This window comes from Ceratotherium simum, chromosome X (genome assembly GCF_057802395.1).
Source record: "Ceratotherium simum simum isolate JZ-2026a chromosome X, ASM5780239v1, whole genome shotgun sequence".
Classification (NCBI taxonomy): domain Eukaryota; kingdom Metazoa; phylum Chordata; class Mammalia; order Perissodactyla; family Rhinocerotidae; genus Ceratotherium; species Ceratotherium simum.
Genome location: NC_141940.1, coordinates 114,319,386 through 114,337,586, shown reverse-complemented (window position 1 = coordinate 114,337,586; position 18,201 = coordinate 114,319,386). Strand labels below are relative to the sequence as shown.

Below are 18,201 nucleotides of genomic sequence, written 5' to 3'. Positions count from 1 at the left end.
AACTGGGCATCCTGTGTTTTTATTTGCTAACTCTGGCAACCCCGCTAGGCTTTGAAGCCACACGCCCTCCCTTCAGATGCCCCCTCTGCCACCAAGGGGCTGTGAAGCTCTGGACAAAAGACTTGAGCACCTGGAGCCTCCGTTTCTAGCCCTGCAAAATGAGGGTAACTGTAGGGCGTCCCGGGACTACGGCAAAGCTGAGAGCGCACGCAGGGCGCCTGCGCAGGGAACAGCTAGCTGCCGGCGACGCACTCGGCGGCCGCCCACGGCCCCTTCATCGCTTGTGCGCCCATCCCCAGCTTCTGGAACTGCTGGGTACTAACCACTCACACCTGCACCCTTTTCCCCTGAATTGCCCTAGGCTGATGGGAGGCACCTGCCTAGAAGGTCATGACCCCCACCCCCACCCCCCGCCACCTGCGGCAGCCAGTGGCTGACTGACAGCGGAGGGGCACACAGCTCCAGCCCCCTCCCCTCAAGGCAGAGAATTGACACTCCAGAGCTCCCGGAGCGGTCAGGCTAAAGCTAGTCCCCAGCTCCTTCCCCTGCTCCATTATTCAGCTTCTCTCACTTCCTGACGGGTCTCTCCCAAGAGCTGGCTCTCAACAGATCACTTGCACAAAAATCCTCTACCGAAGACACTAGTAGTGCTGTTATGCACACCGATAAGTGAGCGTGCTTGTAAGCCTGTGAGCCTTCAGTGCCGAGCCCAGGGATGGCTGTTGCCCTGAGAATGGGGGCGGGTCGGGGGCATGTGGTCCTTGGGGCTGGGGGACAGTGCTGAGCGGCAGGGAAGGGACTTGTCTTCTCCCGGGAAGTTGGGGGGATGGGCCGCAGGCCTGGAGTCCCCTCTGCAGAGCTGAGCTGAACACCTGGGGGTGGGTGGACGAGGCCCTGCCGCCTCCTCTCCCGGAGGCAGGCTGAGGAGGCCATGAGGCTGGGAGGCCCGGCCTCCAGGAGGGCAGTAGTTGGGGAAATTGTCAGGACCCAATTAAATTCAGACAAACGACATCATGCGGGGTGGGTGGGGGGGTAGGGGGTTCAACTGGGTGCTGCATGAACCCATTCCCTGTCCCCGCCACCTTGTCCGCGTGCTTTCGCTCGCTACACCGCATTAGTCGAAAAAGAAGGCGTGCAAGGATGAATCCTTAGAAGGTTTACAGTGTTAATGAACAAGGCCGGGCTTTGAATCTCACCTCTGCCGCTTCTCTACAGGCTCTGGACTCTGCACCGGCTTCTGAACCTCTCCAAGCCTCAGTTTTCCTTCCCACAAAATGGGGATAATGCCTCCCTCAGAGGGGTGTGGTGAAGAATAAATGGGAGTTAATTACAGCTTTTTTTTTTTTTTTTGCCATAAAAGTCACTCTTTCCACATGAATTTCAAAAGCTGAGAACATTGTCAGGCATCTAAAGAGAAGACCACTTGAAAATGAAGTTTTAATTTTGGTCTTTGAAATGTGACTGCTGCTTGCAAAACAGTTGCTTAAATTTTAATAAGGAAAGGGAAGAAGTTGTTCTCTGACTTCTGAAGCATTAGTGACAATCGCAGAGCTTAAGTGACAGCTGAGAGATTTGTGGGAAGCCAGAGTTTTGGGGTGGGTGACTCTTGGATGCAGATGCCGCCACTTTTTGATAGAGGACTCTGTGAGTGGCTGGAGTGGCAGAGGGCACAGAGGCCAGCCCCCTCAAGAGGCACAGAGGTCCCTGGGGAGGGAGAGGAGGCTGGGGTCCTCATGAGAAATGCCTCCGTAGCTGATCCTCTCTTGGTCCCTCCCAGGGAGTTGGCCCATGTGGTTCTTTGCTTTTCCAGGGTCCATGTGGGAGGAAACAGCCCACGGGCCATCAGTGAGACATGGAGGAGAGGGACAGGGCCTCTGGGCATGCTAACAGGCTCTCCTGTCCTGGAAGAGCACCCTACCTTGGCAGGGCTCTGGACCTCGAGGGCCTCCGGCTTCCTGACCCAGGGCCTGCCCTTTATCTACCGACCTGCGGATCTCCTGGGGTTTGGAATTGTTGGCCTGGCCATCCCTTCAATTACATTTAGCTTTTCTCATTCCGCTGGCTTGTACAGTACAGACTGGCCAGCAACTTGGTGCTCAGTTAACGCTGTGCTGTGGCTGCTTCACAGAGAAGCATCTTCCCTTTTCTACTCAGAAATGCAGGGCGGGTGCCATCCATCCATTGGCCAGCTGTTGGTTGACAGACGGGATGAGTCCGGATGAGCAGACCCCTGGCTCCCAATTCCAAACTGTCAGTGACGTCTCCATATGGTAACTGTGGAAGGGCTTATCACTGAGTGACAGGGCGGTGACTCTGGTGGGAAATGCACCAGCATCTGCATTAGGCTCTGAGTGCACAGCTCATCTCCTCACTGGAGATGGGGCCACAGCCTCCTTTAGGAGGAAAGATGATGTTTAATGCCAAGGGACCGGCACAAATCAATTACTTCTCCAAAGCCCTTGAACAACCCCACTCCCAGGCTGCTGCTGCTGCTGCAGACGACGACAATGCTGGTGATGAAGACTTTGGACTTACTGCATATCCAGCATTGGTCTAAGCTCCTCACACAGATGACCTCACTTAATCCTCACAGCATTCCCCTGAGCTAGGTGCTGCTACGACCTGGATGTCCAAGAATCACCTCAAATTCAACCTGCCCCAAATCACACTCCCCACCCCTTCCCTCAAACCTGCTCCATCTCAGTTGATGGCAACTCCAGCCTTCCAGCTGCTCAAGCTAAAAACCTTGCAGCCGTTCCCACCTCCTCTTTCTGTCACTGCCCACCTCCGATCTGTTAGCAAATCATCTCAGCTCTATCTTCGATAGGTCTCCAGAATCTGACCCTTCTCACCACGTCCTCTGCCACCAGCCTGGGCCAAGGCACATCATCTCTCCCCTGGATGACTGCACTCGCCTCCTACCAGGTCTTCCTGCTTCTATCGCCCACTCCCAGTCTGTCCTTAAAGCATAAGTTATGTTAGGCCATAGCTCTGCTCAGAACTCCACAATGGTTTCCAGTTTGAGTCGAGGTCCAAGTCTTTCCAATGAGGCCCTGTGGGATCTGCCCCTGTGGCCTCTCTGGCCTCCTCCTCTCTCTCCCTCCCTCTGCTCCGTCACTACGGAGCAGTGGGTCAGTCAGCTCACCAGGCACATGCTCTTGCCCTGCAATGCTCTCCCCCAGAGCCACTTGGCTGTCTCCCGCAGCCCTTCCAGGTCTTGGCTCAAATCTTTTCTCCTTGATGATACCTAGCCTCACCACCCTATTTAATACTGCAACCTGACTCCCGTGCCCTGATCTTTTTTTTACCTCTGGTCCAGAGCAAGCCTCCCTGTCTATCATACTTTATAACGCACTGATTTATTATGGTTATTGTTTATTGTTGGTCTCTGCCGGAAGTGAGGCCCCCAGAGGGGAGGAACTGTTCTGTTCGCTGATGCGTCCCGTTTGTCTAGATCAGTGCCGGGCGTGTGGAAGGTGCTCACTAAATATGTGTCGGATGCAGTGACTGAGGAACCTGGGGCCCAAAATGAAGTCACCTGTCCAAGGTCACCCAGCTCATTGGAGGAGGAGCAGGGACTCGAGCCCAGACTCTGGCCCCAGAATCCAAGCTCTTAACCACTGAGCTCTACGGCCCACCCAGTGACACCCTGCGTCCTGCGGATGGTCTCCGCCCCTCTTGTCCAGGCCTCACCAGGCTGAGCCTGCACCCTGCACCCTCTTCTGCTTCCACCCAGGCCGATGTCTGGATTCTCCCTGGGGCTCCCGCTCCAGCCTCCACATCCCTTCAGGAAGTGGACTGGGCTGTACAGTCCCCACCAACTGTCCCCTCGCTGCCCGTGACTCCCTCCGAGGGGCAGGAGGCAGGCCTCCACAGCAAATGCCTCCTAACCTTGGCCTGGCCTCGCTGGTGGCCAACAGCCATTCGAGTGGCCCTTGATTTGAGAGACACCCGAATGCTATTTCAGCAGCTCTCTCCAGCCTGTCCCCTGGGCCTTTTATAATTCAGGCTAATCCTGCCATCTCAGAAGTCCTCCTCTCTGGCAGTTAGTTTGTATCACGGAGGGTCAAGACACAATCCTGAGCTGCTGCTGGGTCCGCTGAGAACCCATAGCTGATCTCAGCAGCCTCTAGGTTCCACCCGACGGTGGCTCACTTTCCATGTCTCCTCCACGTGGCAGGAGAGGCGTCAACTGCCGGGGTTGAGTTGGGGGAAGCAAAGGGGCAAACCCACAGAAGCGGCCCCGCCAAAGACCCATACTCAACCGCGGTAGCTCTGCGGGTCTCCCAGATTGTGGGGAAAAGTAATAACGGTGATTGCAAACTCCATACCTTTTCAGCCTCTTTTCTCCAGTCAACCTTCTCTCATCATTGGTCCAGCATGACCTGCTTCTATTTATTTAACATTTTTAACAATAAGCACATGCAAACCCACTACCCCAAACAAAAGCCGGGACCCTGACAATACTTTATACCTGGTCACGTGGTCCCCACTGCAGCCCATTCCGGTCTCCCCAGTGCACAGAATCTTGGGTCTCCCTCCTGAAGCCCGCCTGCTTTGTTCTTCTCCCCCTGGCTTTTTTATAGTTTTGTTGCATCTGTATGTGTTCCTAGAAAGTGTATATATATTTTAATTTTATACAAAGGATGTCATGCCGTTTGTAATCTTCTCCGACGTCCTGCTATATTGCTAAGATTCAGGCACGTGTTGCATCTCAGTGGCTCATTCACTGTGAATCCCTCAGAAAATCCCAGCGGGTGACCCTATTCCCGCCCGCAAACAGGTGAAGACCTTGCAGCGTGGCCTTCGTGGACAGTGTGCTACGAGCAGTGCCACCTCTTCTGGGCCCAGTTTCAAAGTTGCTGCTGTACTGTTGAATTTGCTAGTCTTCTTTTATCATCTGTTTGTAACATCTCGTTTTTCTGTAGTGATGTCCTCATTTCCATCCATAATATTTTTTGTTTCTTCTCTGTTTTCTTGAGAAACCCTGACAGACGTTTACCTATCTTGTTACTTTTCCTAAAAAGGTAACCTTTGGCTTTGTCGATCTCTTTTGTATCTCTGTTTTCTACTTCAATAATCCGCGCTTATTTTTATCATCTTGTTGTTCTTTCTCTAATTTCTTAAAATAGAAACCCAGCTCATTAATCTTGAAGCTCTCATCTTCTGTAATATAAGTATTTAAGGTTATAAATTTCCCTCAAAGCACTGTTTTTTCCCTATCTCACAAGCTTTGATAGGTAACACTTTCATTTTCATTCACTTCTGGATATTTTAAAGGTTTCACATGATTTCTTCTTTAGCCTATGAGTTATTTCGCAATTTTTAAAACATTTCCAAGTGTATTGGGATTATTTACTTTTTGAAAGGTCAGAAATCGTGGTCTGCATATGTTTTTTTTTTAATTAGTTCTTTCTTTATGGCTTAGTATATACTCAAAATTTTAATGCTCCAAGCGTGCGTGGAGAACGCAAATGTGTATGCTCAAATTGCTGCATAGCCCAGTCTCTGTGTCCATGAGATCAAGGGTGTTAACTGTGTCATTCGGACCTTCTACGTCCTTGATGATGTTGTGGTCGGCTTGACCTACCGGTGGTCAAGACGTGTGTTGAAACCTCCCCCCTGAAGAGGGAGTCACTGACTTCTCCTTGTCGTTCTGTCAACGTTTCCTTCATATATCTTGAAGTTATTTTATTGGGTACATACCTGTTTAAAATGGAAAGCTCTTCTGGGTGAATTTCATCTTTTATCATCACGTAGTCACCTTTTTCACCCTCAATGCTGCTTTTCGTCCTGAAGTCTACCGTGCCTGACATGAGCACAGCGACGCCGGCTCTGTGGTCAGCACTTGCCTGGTGTGTCCTTTTCCATCCTTGTACTTTCAACCTTTTGTGTTCGTGCTTATAAACAGCACATCTCTGTCTAGATTAATCCAACCTGTCGACATTTGTCTTTTAACTGGTGAGTCAGGACCATTTAACTATCATTCTCCATAGCTTGTTTCTAACATCTTCACCTCTATTGTGGCTTGTCTTACCTCGTCTGTTTCTATGCTCTGTCCCACCGCGTGGGGAGGTGGGAAGGTGGGGGGAGGTGGTTAGAGCTGGTGGCAGCAAGTAGAAGAGTCCAAAGTATTCAGTGAGCAACACCTTTCTGAAAGCTGCCAAGGGCCCTAGGCAAGGCACAGAAATTTCAGGAAGCATGAAAGAGGCCAAGACATGACCTAGAGGGCTAAGTGCTCAGGATAGACTCCAGGTTCCCCAACCAGCAGCCATCCCCTTCTCCTCGTTATCAGGACCCCAACTTTGTGTCAGGTGATGTCTCAGAAGGTGGCTCCTTCCCTCAGGCCCACACTAGTTCTAGATTAAGAATAGTTCTAAAGCTATCCTGTTCATCCTTATTGTCTTTGCCAGTGATCAGTCTAAAACAGGCATGTGACTCAGTTCTGGCCAATGAGAATTAAGGGAAAGTTTGCTAGGGGGCCTCTGGGAAAGATTTCCCTGCCTGCAATGGGTGGGGGAGGGAGGAAGAGAGGGAGAGAGAAGCAAGAGAGAAAGAAGCTCAATAAGAAGGCCCTACCCCTTCCTTCCTGATTGGGATGTTGTCTTTTAAGCATGTGATGCTTGGAGCTGTGGCAGCCATCTTACCACCACGAGATGAGAAAACACCACCCTCTGAAGATGATGGAGAAGGAAGATGGGAAGGGCATGGCATTGTTGAGCTACTGAACCAACCCTGCAACCTCCCAGCTCCAGACTTGTTAAATGAGATGATAAATGTCTTTGTTATTTGAGCCACTGATAGCTGGGTAGTCTACAGCGTACAGCTGAAAGCACCCTGAGAGATTACTGAAGAACTTGTCCACTTGTGCGACCCTGCCTTTCAGAGTTCTGGGAGCACACAGGTCTTCAGAGCATCCCCCTAGGCAGTGCCAGCTGGTGCTTAGGCAGAAAACACGACGGGTGGGGGCTGGGGGCCTCGTGCTCTCCCGTCTCCTTTCCCCTGTCCAGCTCAGAGGCTGAGACTTCCACAGGTTAGAGCTTTCACTGAGACTCAAGTGTGACTAATGAAATGCAAACACCTCTGAAAGGGCTGGGAATGACCCGTGACCTTCCAGGCTTCTGTCCTCTAACACTTCAGCAACGTGAGTCTCTTAGGGGAAACAGGAGACTGGCTGGAGTGAGGGCAGAAGGGGAGAGAAGGCATCTGGGGGCTGTTCTTAAGCAGGAATTCATTGAACGTTTGCTACGTTCCAGGAGCTTTACCCTCACTATCTTTTTTTTTTCCTTTCTTTTTTTTTTTTGTGAGGAAGATCAGTCCTGAGCTAACATCCATGCCAATCCTCCTTTTTTTTTTTTTTTTTGGCTGAGGAAGATTGGTCCTGGGCTCACATCTGTGCCCATCTTCCTCCACTTTATATGGGACATGGCCACAGCACGGCTTGACAAGCGGGGTATCGGTGCCCACCCGGGATCTGAACCTGCGAACCCTGGGCTGCCGCAGGGAGTGCGCGCACTTAACCGCTGTGCCACCGGGCCGGCCCTATTTTTCTTTTTTTTTTTTATCAAACATTTATTGAGCACTTACTATGGTGCCAGGTGACATCCAGGCACTTGAAGAATATTAGTACATTTAATCCTTGCAACAGCCGCATGCGATGGAGGTGCTATTGTTACCCCCAATTTACAGAGGAGTTGGACGGGGCGGGCCAGCACCAGCTCTTGACCGTTCCGGACGCAAGGCAGCTCTTGTGGGCTGAGGCAAAGCAACCCTGTGTGCTGCCAGCTCTCCAGCCCCGAGCCCTCTGCATGGCCCCGCCGCTGGGTTGGCCTGGACCACCTATGCAGCCTGAGGGGTCCAGGGGGCCTCACCCCTCAGCCTGCTGCCCCAGGCCTGCACCCATTCTGAGCGCTCTCTTCTCCAAGGGCAGCAAGACTTCTCCCAAGTAAGTGGGGAGGCTCCAGACCTCTCCTGTCACACCAGACCCTTGGCGACAAGTTCCAAGAGGAAGACAGAATTCAGAGGTTGAAGATGAAGATGGGGCTTTGAAGCTCTTTGCTCCTCCTCCCAAAAGTGCCATCCCTGCCTGTCTGCCCTGCTTCCTCCTTGCTCCACAGCAGAGAGCCCTGCTCAGGCCGGAGCAGGGGGCAGTAACCTTGACCTCTCTAGAGTGTTGGTGACTAACGCCTGAAGCGGGCTAACCCAAGCTTTGCTAGGTTGTGGTTCTGATAGACCTCTCTTTAAAAGTTTTTTTATTACCATTATCTAATTTTTTTTTAAATCATTTTTTTGTGTGTGTGTGTGTGAGGAAGATCAGCCCTGAGCTAACATCCATGCTAATCCTCCTCTTTTTGCTGAGGAAGACCAGCTCTGAGCTAACATCTATTGCCAATCCTCCTCCTTTTTTTTTCCCCCAAAGCCCCAGTAGATAGTTGTATGTCATAGTTGCACATCCTTCTAGTTGCTGTATGTGGGACTCGGCCTCAGCATGGCCGGAGAAGCAGTGCGGTTGGTGTGCGCCCGGGATCCAAACCCGGGCCGGCAGTAGGAGAGCACGCACACTTAACCGCTAAGCCACGGGGCTGGCCCCTATTATCTAATTTTTAATTGTCCTCTAAAACCTTACATTAAGAGTACCATTATCCCCATTTGACAAATGAGGAAACGCAGCTCAGAGTGACTTGCCATCCATGGCCACGCAGCTAAAAAGTAGCCTGTTTGAATCCAAAACCCACATTCCTAAGCACCTGGGCTGCCTCCCTTGGGCATTAGGAGTCTGCGGATCTGGGGTGGGGGTGGAGGGCACCGGGATAGGGGGTGACTGTAGCCACCGTCTACCAAGCCTCCGCCATGTGCCAGTGCCTTATATACATTACCATGACATTACTAAATATAGAGTAATTAATCTCTGGAACTGCCCAGTGAAGATGGTTTATATAATCACCATCCCATTTCACAGAGGAGGAAAGTGCGGCACCAAGAGACTACGTATAATCCCAGGGTGCCCAGCTCTAAGCAGCAGCGTGGGATCTGACTTCCTGCCCGGCTGACCCCAGAGTGCCCGGTGGAGAAAGGGCCAGGGGGCCCAGGCAGCGGTCAACAAAGGAGCGATACTTTGGGCCACCTAGGGGCCGGACAAGGACGGAGGACTGAGCCCAGAGCACCGTGAGTCTAGCCCCGAGGCCCAGCGACTGCCTCTTTCGGGTGTGTCTGGTTCTTAACTTGGGTGGAGTGCATCGTGCTGCCCCTGGCTGCCTGTGTGTAGACACTGGGCTATTGAACCCCTTCCCGCCCCCTGCAATATTTCTCTCCGGATCTACCGTCCACACCTGTGTAAACCAAGAAAAGGAGCCTGTCTTCTGAGGTAGATTTGTAAGGGAAATGCAGTGTTCTTTGCCCAGATCTAGGTAAACATAGTCTCCAAGCAGGGACTTTAGTCCTGATCTAACGCGGGGAAATTGGTGAAATTCACAAGCCTCTTGAGCCTCAGTGTCCCCACCTGTAAAAGCCTGGTGCTAACAATGGCCATCTAACTAAGCAAATGTAGGACGATGATAGCGTGTTCTTGACCACTCTCTGAGGGCTGTGTTACTCGACCAGAAGTACAGTTTAGATCTCTGCCGCCTTCCTCTGTCTTTTCCAACACACCTGAGCTTTGCCCAGACATCAGACCCACGGAAGACAAAGTCACGAATTCCAGGGACTCCTCAGAGCCAATCCTGCTGGCCTCAACTCTTCTCACCCATATTTCCACTCTCTCCACCCTCAAGGTACACCCCCTGGAACGTTCCCCTGACCACCGGCTCCCAGCAGGGAGCGCCCCCCCCCCCAAGGGTGACTCACTGCATGGCTTGCTGGCTTCCCATTGTGCCTTTTTTAAGTTCAAAAAAAAGAAATGCGTCACATTGAAAATTCAACACAGCACATCTATTTAAAGTGTAGAGGAAGCAGCCTTTGAACAACCTGCAGAACGTGACGGCTTTAGAGCCTAGAAGGCCTCAAACCCACAGTCTCTCTCGTGCTTTCTAAGGCCCCGACTTGAAAGGCAGGTGGGCGCTCGTGGACGGTAGAGAAGAGGTCTGACGTGCCCTGGGTTGGGGCCGGGAGAAAGTCCTGCCAGGGCAGGCGGGGACAGGCGAAGCCGAGCCCGAGGGTGAGCCTGGGGGCGGTTCCCAGCCACTGGTTCCTTTGAGGCCCCTTGCGTGGCCCAGGAATCGTGGCCCCATCGCTGGAAGTGTCACAGGCAGAGGCAGGCCAATGGCTGTGTACACGCGTGTGTGTTCGCGAGGAAACGGTCTAAGAAGCACACAGGGGTTAGGCCTGAGATGGGGGAAGGGGCTGAGGGAGGGAGCAGCACTAGTTTGCCCCTGTCATTCAAGCATTCGATCGCCTCCATTTTCCAGCTACCTGATTCTTTGCCCTAAACAGCAGCAAAGCAGGGGCTGCTCCAGGAGCTCGTGGGCTTCTCTAAGGGGGTGGGAGGAAACTAAATCGCCTCTGCACGTCTACCTTCCCCCTCACCCTCTGAGACAGTCCCTCCAAACGTGCTGTACAATGGAGCCCTTCTCCCCTCTGCCTCTGGCTGCTGCCCCATTGCCCTGTTTCCCTCTAAAGGTTGGCAATAATTGTTGTTCCTCTGTTCCAAACTCCCCAGTGATTTGGGACAAAAGCCAAAGTCTACACTCCTCCCCTTGATGGCTCCACTTCCGGCCCTCTGGCCTCTTTCCTGCTTCGCAAACGTATTAGGGGCACTCCTGCCTTGGGGCCTTTGCACTGGTTGTTCCCTCTGCCTGGCATGCTCTTCCCTTGCATGCCTCAGGGCCTCACTTCCTCTAGGTCTCTGATCAAATCCTGCCTTATCAGAGATCTTCTCTAATCATCCCACATGACAGTCCCCACTGCCCCAGGCCTCCCTGCCCTCTTTGTCTGCTTAATTCTTGTCCACAGCCTTGGCCTTGCCTAGCTGTCCCCCCCGAAGTACGGTGCTTTGACACCTACAGGACATAGTCCAATACTGACGGACTATATTCTCGAGAAGCTCTTGCTCCGTGGCCCAGAATGTTTTGCAGGCGAGTATTTTACTCACCCTTGACCTGCTTGGGGTGGAGGGCCCGTCACACCAGGGGAGGGTTTGGAGGAGTCAACACGCTCCCGCGCAGATCCCTCCCACACGGCCAGTGCCGCCCTCTTTCTTTGCCCTTACATCGTTGAGGAAACAGGGCCGTCCTGGTGCAGGGGTGGTACCTGGCATCGAGTGACAAGAGGCTCCGCTAAGGCTTCTCCACCCTCACCAGGTTCCAGCATCATTTACTCAGCAAAGCCTCCGCTGGCCCCGTGCTCAGTACACCCTTCTGCCCCTCTGGGCTCCGATCGGACCCCCGCTCCCTGTTGATTTGCTTATTGTCCCTTCCTTTACTAGGCATGGAGCCGCGTGCACCCCAGCCTGCCAAGAGTTGTGCCAAGAACAGTGCCAGCCACATAGATGTGTGCTAACAGCACGAAAGCTCTCTCCAGTCTCAATCAGGAGTCCTGGAACAGAAACACATATGGCTCTCTGTGTGTGCGTGTGTGCACCTGTGTGTGAGATCACTCCAGCACAAGTTAGCTCACTGCTTTGGGAGATGAAAAGCCCAGAGATTTTTCTGGAAATTCAGGCTGCAAGGTCAGCACAAGCTTTGATGCTTCTGTATCACAAGGCCCTACTTAGCCCGGTTTCTTCATCTCCCGTCACAAGACGCTGCCTCAGCCAGCGGTGTGTGCAATGCCCTCTCCAAGCCTCCTTGGAGCCTGCTGGGCTGTTTTAGCTCTTGGTCTGTCGTGGTTCACCAGGGAGAAAGGACTGCAGTGGGGAGTTCTTGCCGGCTGCCACAGAGCGGGAGGGAGAGAGGGGACAGGCAGGGAGAGGCCGACTCGCCTCGATGGCTGTGCTCCCTTGAGCCCAGGAGAGTGACTCAGATGCTTGCAAGAACTCAGGGAACGGTCCCCTGTGACAGCTGGGGGAAATTATTCACACTGTCAGGAGAGGCTGACACTGCAAATCAGTTCCAATTCTTTATTTTTAAATCCCCCAGCTGGCTAAAGACTTAAAAGGAAAGATGTGACAATCATTTGCATCTTGTCCCAGACGGGCTGTCACTCAGGGTCCAGAAAAAGGCTAATGGGGCTGGGCTGGTGGTCATGAAAAGATGCGAGGCACGTTGGCAATTCCTCCAGGGCTCCGCCGGGGAGTTCGTGCCAGCCCCTGGGAAGCTGAGCCGTGGGCGGTGGTCTGCTTGGCGGTCCGGGCAGCAGCGCCCGTCCAGCCACTACAACTTAGTAACATTCCAGCCTGAAGAGAGAAACTGCATCGTCCCAGCTCGAGCCCAGGGGTCACGGGGATGACTCGCACGTGCCTGGGGGCTCCCTGCAGGCCCCTCTTCACTCCACTGCACAACCTTCCCCAAAGGGCGAACAACCTCTCAGGTCAGCTCCTAGGGCAGGCCCGGGGGTTGGGGGGGAGAGTGGCACAGATCCTTCTTCTTTGGACACAGGAATAAAAGCCGAGTCCTGGCTATAGTGGACACTTTGTTTTGGATACTCAGAGTCCAAACCCCACTCCTGGGTCTGGGGGATCCCCCACGTTATGAAGCCAACCCCGCCTCCAGTTTAGAAGGAGGAACTCTTGGATACTGGCTTTTCCAACCTCCCCCTCAGCCAACAACCGCCCCGGCTGACGCCACACACCTGCCTGAGGCTGAACTCACAGCTAGTGGCGGTGTGAGACCCACTCACTGACAGGTGGCAGCCTCTATATTTAGTTTCCAAAAGAGCAGAGGCGATGGTCTCAGTGACAGTGGCCAGCGGTGGGGGTATCTGTGGTGCAAGCCCTAGAGTGTTGAGCCCCTGAGAGTGACACAGGGCCTTGTTCCTGGCGGGGGAGCTGCCAAGTCTGGTGATCATGTGACTTATCCAATATCCTTTAAGAAACGTATTTCCTACCCAGCCAGAGTGGCTTTCTGTTATTTGCAAATAAGAACTCTGAGACATGGCAAAGGGTGACACTGAGACTATGAGAGCTGAGAGCCGGTGACTGGGATTGCTCCTTGGCAAGTCTACCTTGGGTTTGTACCCGGAAAGGTCTTTCAGAAAAGGAGACAAGGCAGGCACAACCATTGCCCCGTGCCCAATCCCGATGCAGCTTGGTCCCATGTGGACAACGCAAAGCCGCGCCCTTTGCAAAGCCTGGCCCCCAGGTGCATGAGCTGGAGATGATAGCACCCGGCGGCCACCCCACCGAGAGAGGGGCCAAAGCTGCTGAGGATTTAGGTCCGAGGCGTGCATGTCCTGGCAGACCAGTGCTAGGAGCGCTTCCACAGCAGGCTGGAGAATGTTCTTCCTTAGAGGTTTTCACAAACAAGAGACATCTTTTCATCCCCACCACACTAGTCCACATTTCTTCATGCTGAGCAACGCCTGGCCCATAGTAGGCCCACGATAAATGCTTTCTGAACAATTCACTTTTCAGAATAGGTGACATATTGCAATGAGGCAGAGGGATGAATCACATGACTTTAGAGTTCATTGGTTTCGATGATTCCAGTCCTTCCTACAAGGCGTTTTCGCCAAAATTGCACATATGTTCCTTAAAAACACAAACATAGTTGTTTTCTGATGGAATTTTTCCCTCTCCCAAACCATCAGTCAAAGGCTCCGGATGCATTAGACTCGAGCATAGTCTCTCTTGTGGTTCCAGGTCTTCTCATTCCTCAGAGAACTCTCTTGGTAACTCAAGGACATGGCTTTTCCTAAATGGCTTTCTGAGGGGGACAAGGGGGCACTGGAGGGCTTTCTGAGGGAGACAAGGGGGCTCTAAGAGGGTGACAGCGTGGCTTTACTTCCCCTCACAAGCAGAGCTATCAGTGGCCAAGTCCAGGAGAACAGAAGGCATCCTGGGACCATGCAAAGTGCAGAGACGCACAGAGAAGATGGCAGGGACTCAAAAGCACAAGAGTCACCTTGAAAGATAATGGTGCCAAGGGAGGGGTGGGAGGCTTTTGTTCCCTCTGACAACAAGGAAGCAGAGAAGACAAAAGCTATTTGCCAGACTTGCGCCCTAGTCAATAGAACGGAGGCAAGGTTCTGCTGTAATTTACATCACGGGAGGCCCAGCTTCCCGTCTTCTTGTCCGGAAGTAAATGGCATCAATCAACTGACAAGCTGTTTCTCTTGCCTCCTGAGCTTCTGGTCTTTTTTCTTTTTCTATTTTTACACGGGGAGCATTTACATCCTCTCTAGCCAGGAGCTAACGCCTAACAACCTCTCCTTTCATTCACTTGGCCTCAGGAGAGGTGCAGAAGCTCTGACTGACCTCCTGACAGACGCCACCCTGGGAGACACTGCTGTGAAAGGGAGAGCTGCCTCCCCTGCCCCCGGCTGCCAGAGACGGGGGAGGTGGGGGGATGGCTGATTCCCTGGTGCTCACTCCTGTGCCAGTATGGAGGCCTCTGGCACATTTACAGCTGGGCACATTTACAGAGGCACAGAGAGGCTGAATAACTCGCCCCAGGTCACAGAGCTGCTGGTGTTGGTTAGTCTGTCTGACTCAGAGACAAAACCTTCTTCCTTGCTGCTAGATTCACCTGAGCAGCGGGTGGGGCGGCTGGCTGCTTTTCAACTGAGGATGTTAAAAGAAACGTTTGTTTCTGGCTCTGAGACAGAACAGCTACCCCCCAGCCCTAGCAAAGGTCAAAACTGGCCTCTCTTCTCTGAGGGAGTTAGGAAAGAGCACCAGGGTGGAGAATCCGCCAGCCCAGACCCGAGGCTCCAGGGGCTGCCAGGCTGCTTTCTCCTGGCGTGGACGCCCAGTCTGCTGAGGCCAGAATGGTGGCAGGACAGGGCCTCCACCATCCCTGGGAACATCTGTTGCTCTTCCTGGCCTGGGCAGCAGCTACTCACGAAAGGGATCAAGCCTCAGAAGCCTGTTCTTTGAAGCTGACGGCTTGATGCCTGTGGAAAGGCGGTACTATTTCCGGAGTTCGTTTGAAAGAGGTTTCAGGAGTGAACCGAAGGCTCGGTGGAATTGCTTATTATGGCTCTCCTCCCGGCCCGCATCTCGGTCGGTGAGCCCAAACACAGCAGCTGCGGCTTTGCACGTCATCCACACGCAGGTGATGTTCTAAATTAGCAGCTGGCTCATTTTGGAGGGCTGTAACTCTTCTTGAGCCTTCTCCCAAGAAGCAACCAGGACTTTCACAGCTTGTACCTTTCTTCTTTTTTTTTTTTTAATTTTTAATTTTATTTATTTTTTTCCCCCAAAGCCCCAGTAGATAGTCGTATGTCATAGCTGCACATCCTTCTAGTTGCTGCATGTGGGACGCGGCCTCAGCATGGCCGGAGAAGCCGTGCGTCGGTGCGCGCCCGGGATCCGAACCCCGGGCGGCCAGCAGCAGAGTGCACGCACTCAACCACTAAGCCACGGGGCCGGCCCTCTACCTTTCTTACATGAATTACATGAGACTTGTTTATGTCAAGCATGTCTTAAAGACACCAAAAATAAAGGCTATGAAAATGCTGCTATGAAATCTGGGTGGCTGTGACCCCCCTGGACCCTCAGACGCAAATGGGAGCAAACAGGCTTCCCAGGGAAGACAGGGCACCGTAGGATCTGGGGTGGCGGGCACAGCAGCAGGTGATGCTATGTGCCACATGGGCCAGAACTGCAGGCCAGGCCGCCCCCACTGTCTCTGGGATCTGTCCTGCCAATGCCAGTGCTCTGGGCAGGCCCCACCTTGCTGGTCCCACACCATGTCCGTCTCTCAACACCGTCCCTGCCCCACTAGAGCATGGTCATCTTTTCACATTGACCTTCCTCGTTGGGGTGAGGTCCTTGAGCGCCGAGTCATGTCTCATTTATCTTTATGTTCCTACACCTGGCACACACAAAGCGCTCCACATGTGCTGACAAATGAGGGAAGGATCTAGTAATCCGAGGAGAAAGGTTTTACACACTGACATTAATAGGAAGTGGGGGAAAGAGGAGACTGCGGAAGGCCACTGGAGCAGAAATCGAGAGATTCCGGGGCCTTTTCCTTTACGTAACTACTCTGTACCTCAGCAAGGAAAGTTCTGTGGTTTCAAAGAAACAGAAAACAAAGGCACTGAAGTCCTGTGCCTGAACACCACCGAGCCCAGGGAGGTGCACTGAGATTGTGTTCTAGACCGTCTCTTCCAGGGGCAACTGCAAAGTATTTGGCTTGGACTGAAGAGAGGTTCTTTAGCAGGAAGCGTCAGGAACACGAGGCCACCCTGCCTTCCCTCTGCTTCCAGAATAACCGGCAGTACTGCATCTTGACTCTAAGGGGCGCCGGGCACCGCGACGTCCCCTCAAAGCAGCTAGAGCATCGGCTTTCTTCACCTTCCCGTAAACTTCCGAGCAAAGATCCAATGGCCACGCCCCCATTTCAGAGGCAGAGTCGTGACAAATCTAACCATTTGTCTAACCAGCACTCTCAAGCAGTCAGAGCTCACCATTTGGCCACCAGGGGACTGTCCTTCAAAGTCCATTATTCACAGAAACTGTTTCCCTGTTGTTGTCCACCGCCCCCAGCACCCCAAGGTAAGATGACGCCTGGAGAGAAACTCCATCCACCAGGACATTGTCGAGGCCCTGCCCTGTCAGGATTTGTCCTTGCTCCTCTACACTCAAGGCCTCCAACCACGCCTACCCGAGAGCGTTAAGTTCAGGTGTTTCCACGAGGAGGGCTTGAGTCCCCAGCCTGGCTCGATCATAAGAGGGAAGCATTGTTTCTGCGGGAGCACACCACTAATTCCCATGGCATCTGGTGCCACACAGTCATCACGTGGTTCCCCCAGAGCACAGGGGGACAGTACCATCACCTGCCAGAGTGGTCACCCCATGGGGGGTGGGGGGCACGGGCCTTCCAGAGGGACTCTGCCTGCTCCAGCCCCAAAACAACAGTTGGCCCAGCTATAAGAAGCTACTGTCATTTTTTTTTTTTTTGGCTAGATTCTGGAAAATGTGGGATTTTTCATAAGGCAGGAGAAACCCTTAATTCATAGGTGGCCAGGATAATCCTTGAAGACCACGAACCAAAGTTAACTGGGAGCAATTTTCTTAATCTTCGTGAGAGAGAATTATGTCACGCAAAGGCAGCTATGCCAATGAAACAAGAGGCCAAGAAAGAAAGCAAAGCACAAGCAAACCAAAATTCCACAGAAAGAGAGTTCTTCTATTTGGTAAATGGTTTGGTCCCCAGACTGCATCCTGTTAAGATGTTCCCCTTGTCAAGGTCCACTCGTCTAGCTACTGCTGCTGGAAGGATCTTTCCATCTTTAAGATGTGTCACTAGCTCATCCAACCTATTTCGGTAACTCTGCGAGAGCCAATTTAGACTGGCTTCTCAGTTCGCTCTGCACTCAAATGAGACCGATTTCCAATTCCTCCCCAGACTCGAGGAGACCAGCTGCTGTGACAAATGTTCCAGTGAAATGCGCCTAGACAACGATCCCATGGCGCTCCTTGGGGGAATACAGGAGTCACTGGCTCTTTCTGTGGCTTGGACGTACATTGGTTTCAGGTCAGTCACCGCCATCTCCTCCCTGCCAGTGTTTCTGATGGGACATGCTTTTGTGACAGCACAAGGGATCTTGGGGAACAGAAGAAAGTTCCCAAGGAGGCTAGAGGGTGAGTGAGAAACTCAGAGTGCCGAGCTCTATTGCATCTGGCAGCCTGAATTGGGCAGCAATTCCTGCAAATGAGAAGCCACTGCCTTTGTCAGGTAGGTCATTGTCCCATAAGCTCCACTCGGAGCGCTGTCGTAAAAGAAGTGGCAAATGCCCGTGGCTTGGTCTTTCTCCAGGGTGTCCATGGCTCCAATTGACATCTGCAGCAGGAAAAGGCAGAGGCAAAGAATGAGCAGAGTCCACCCCTGCGGCCCTGTGGTGACTTTGTGTGCTGGAGGCCGGGTCGCTAGAGGCCCGCGGCCTGGGGAGAAGAGCTCGGAGCCTGAGGGCAGGAGAGCCCACAGCGCAGGGGGAGGGCATCTGGCCTCTGCTCCCGGCACTGCACTGTGTTCCCACACGCCCTAGTTCTCAGCGCATTACTAACTCTATAGTGAGAGGACGGCTTCTCCCAATTCGACTGTGAGTGCAGGCTAAGTGGTTTGTTTACCCAGGGCCATATATAGTCATGTGCTGCATAAC

At 52.8% G+C, this 18,201-nt stretch overlaps 1 protein-coding gene across 5 annotated transcripts in view; it reads right to left on the bottom strand.

Annotated features, from left to right (window-relative positions):
- Window positions 1–9,928: 9,928 nt before the first annotated feature.
- The window catches only part of PHKA2 (phosphorylase kinase regulatory subunit alpha 2), an 81,867-nt gene continuing 73,594 nt past the window's right edge, over window positions 9,929–18,201 (bottom strand). For 4 of the 5 annotated variants that reach the window (XM_014791141.2, XM_014791138.2, XM_014791139.2 and 1 more), the window contains one exon: window positions 9,930–17,882. In XM_014791141.2, the coding sequence (XP_014646627.1) occupies window positions 17,712–17,882 (171 nt within the window). In that variant the 3' untranslated portion in view covers window positions 9,930–17,711. Of the gene's footprint in view, window positions 17,883–18,201 lie in introns of all 5 variants that reach the window. The other variant, XM_087427662.1, reaches the window with a different exon arrangement.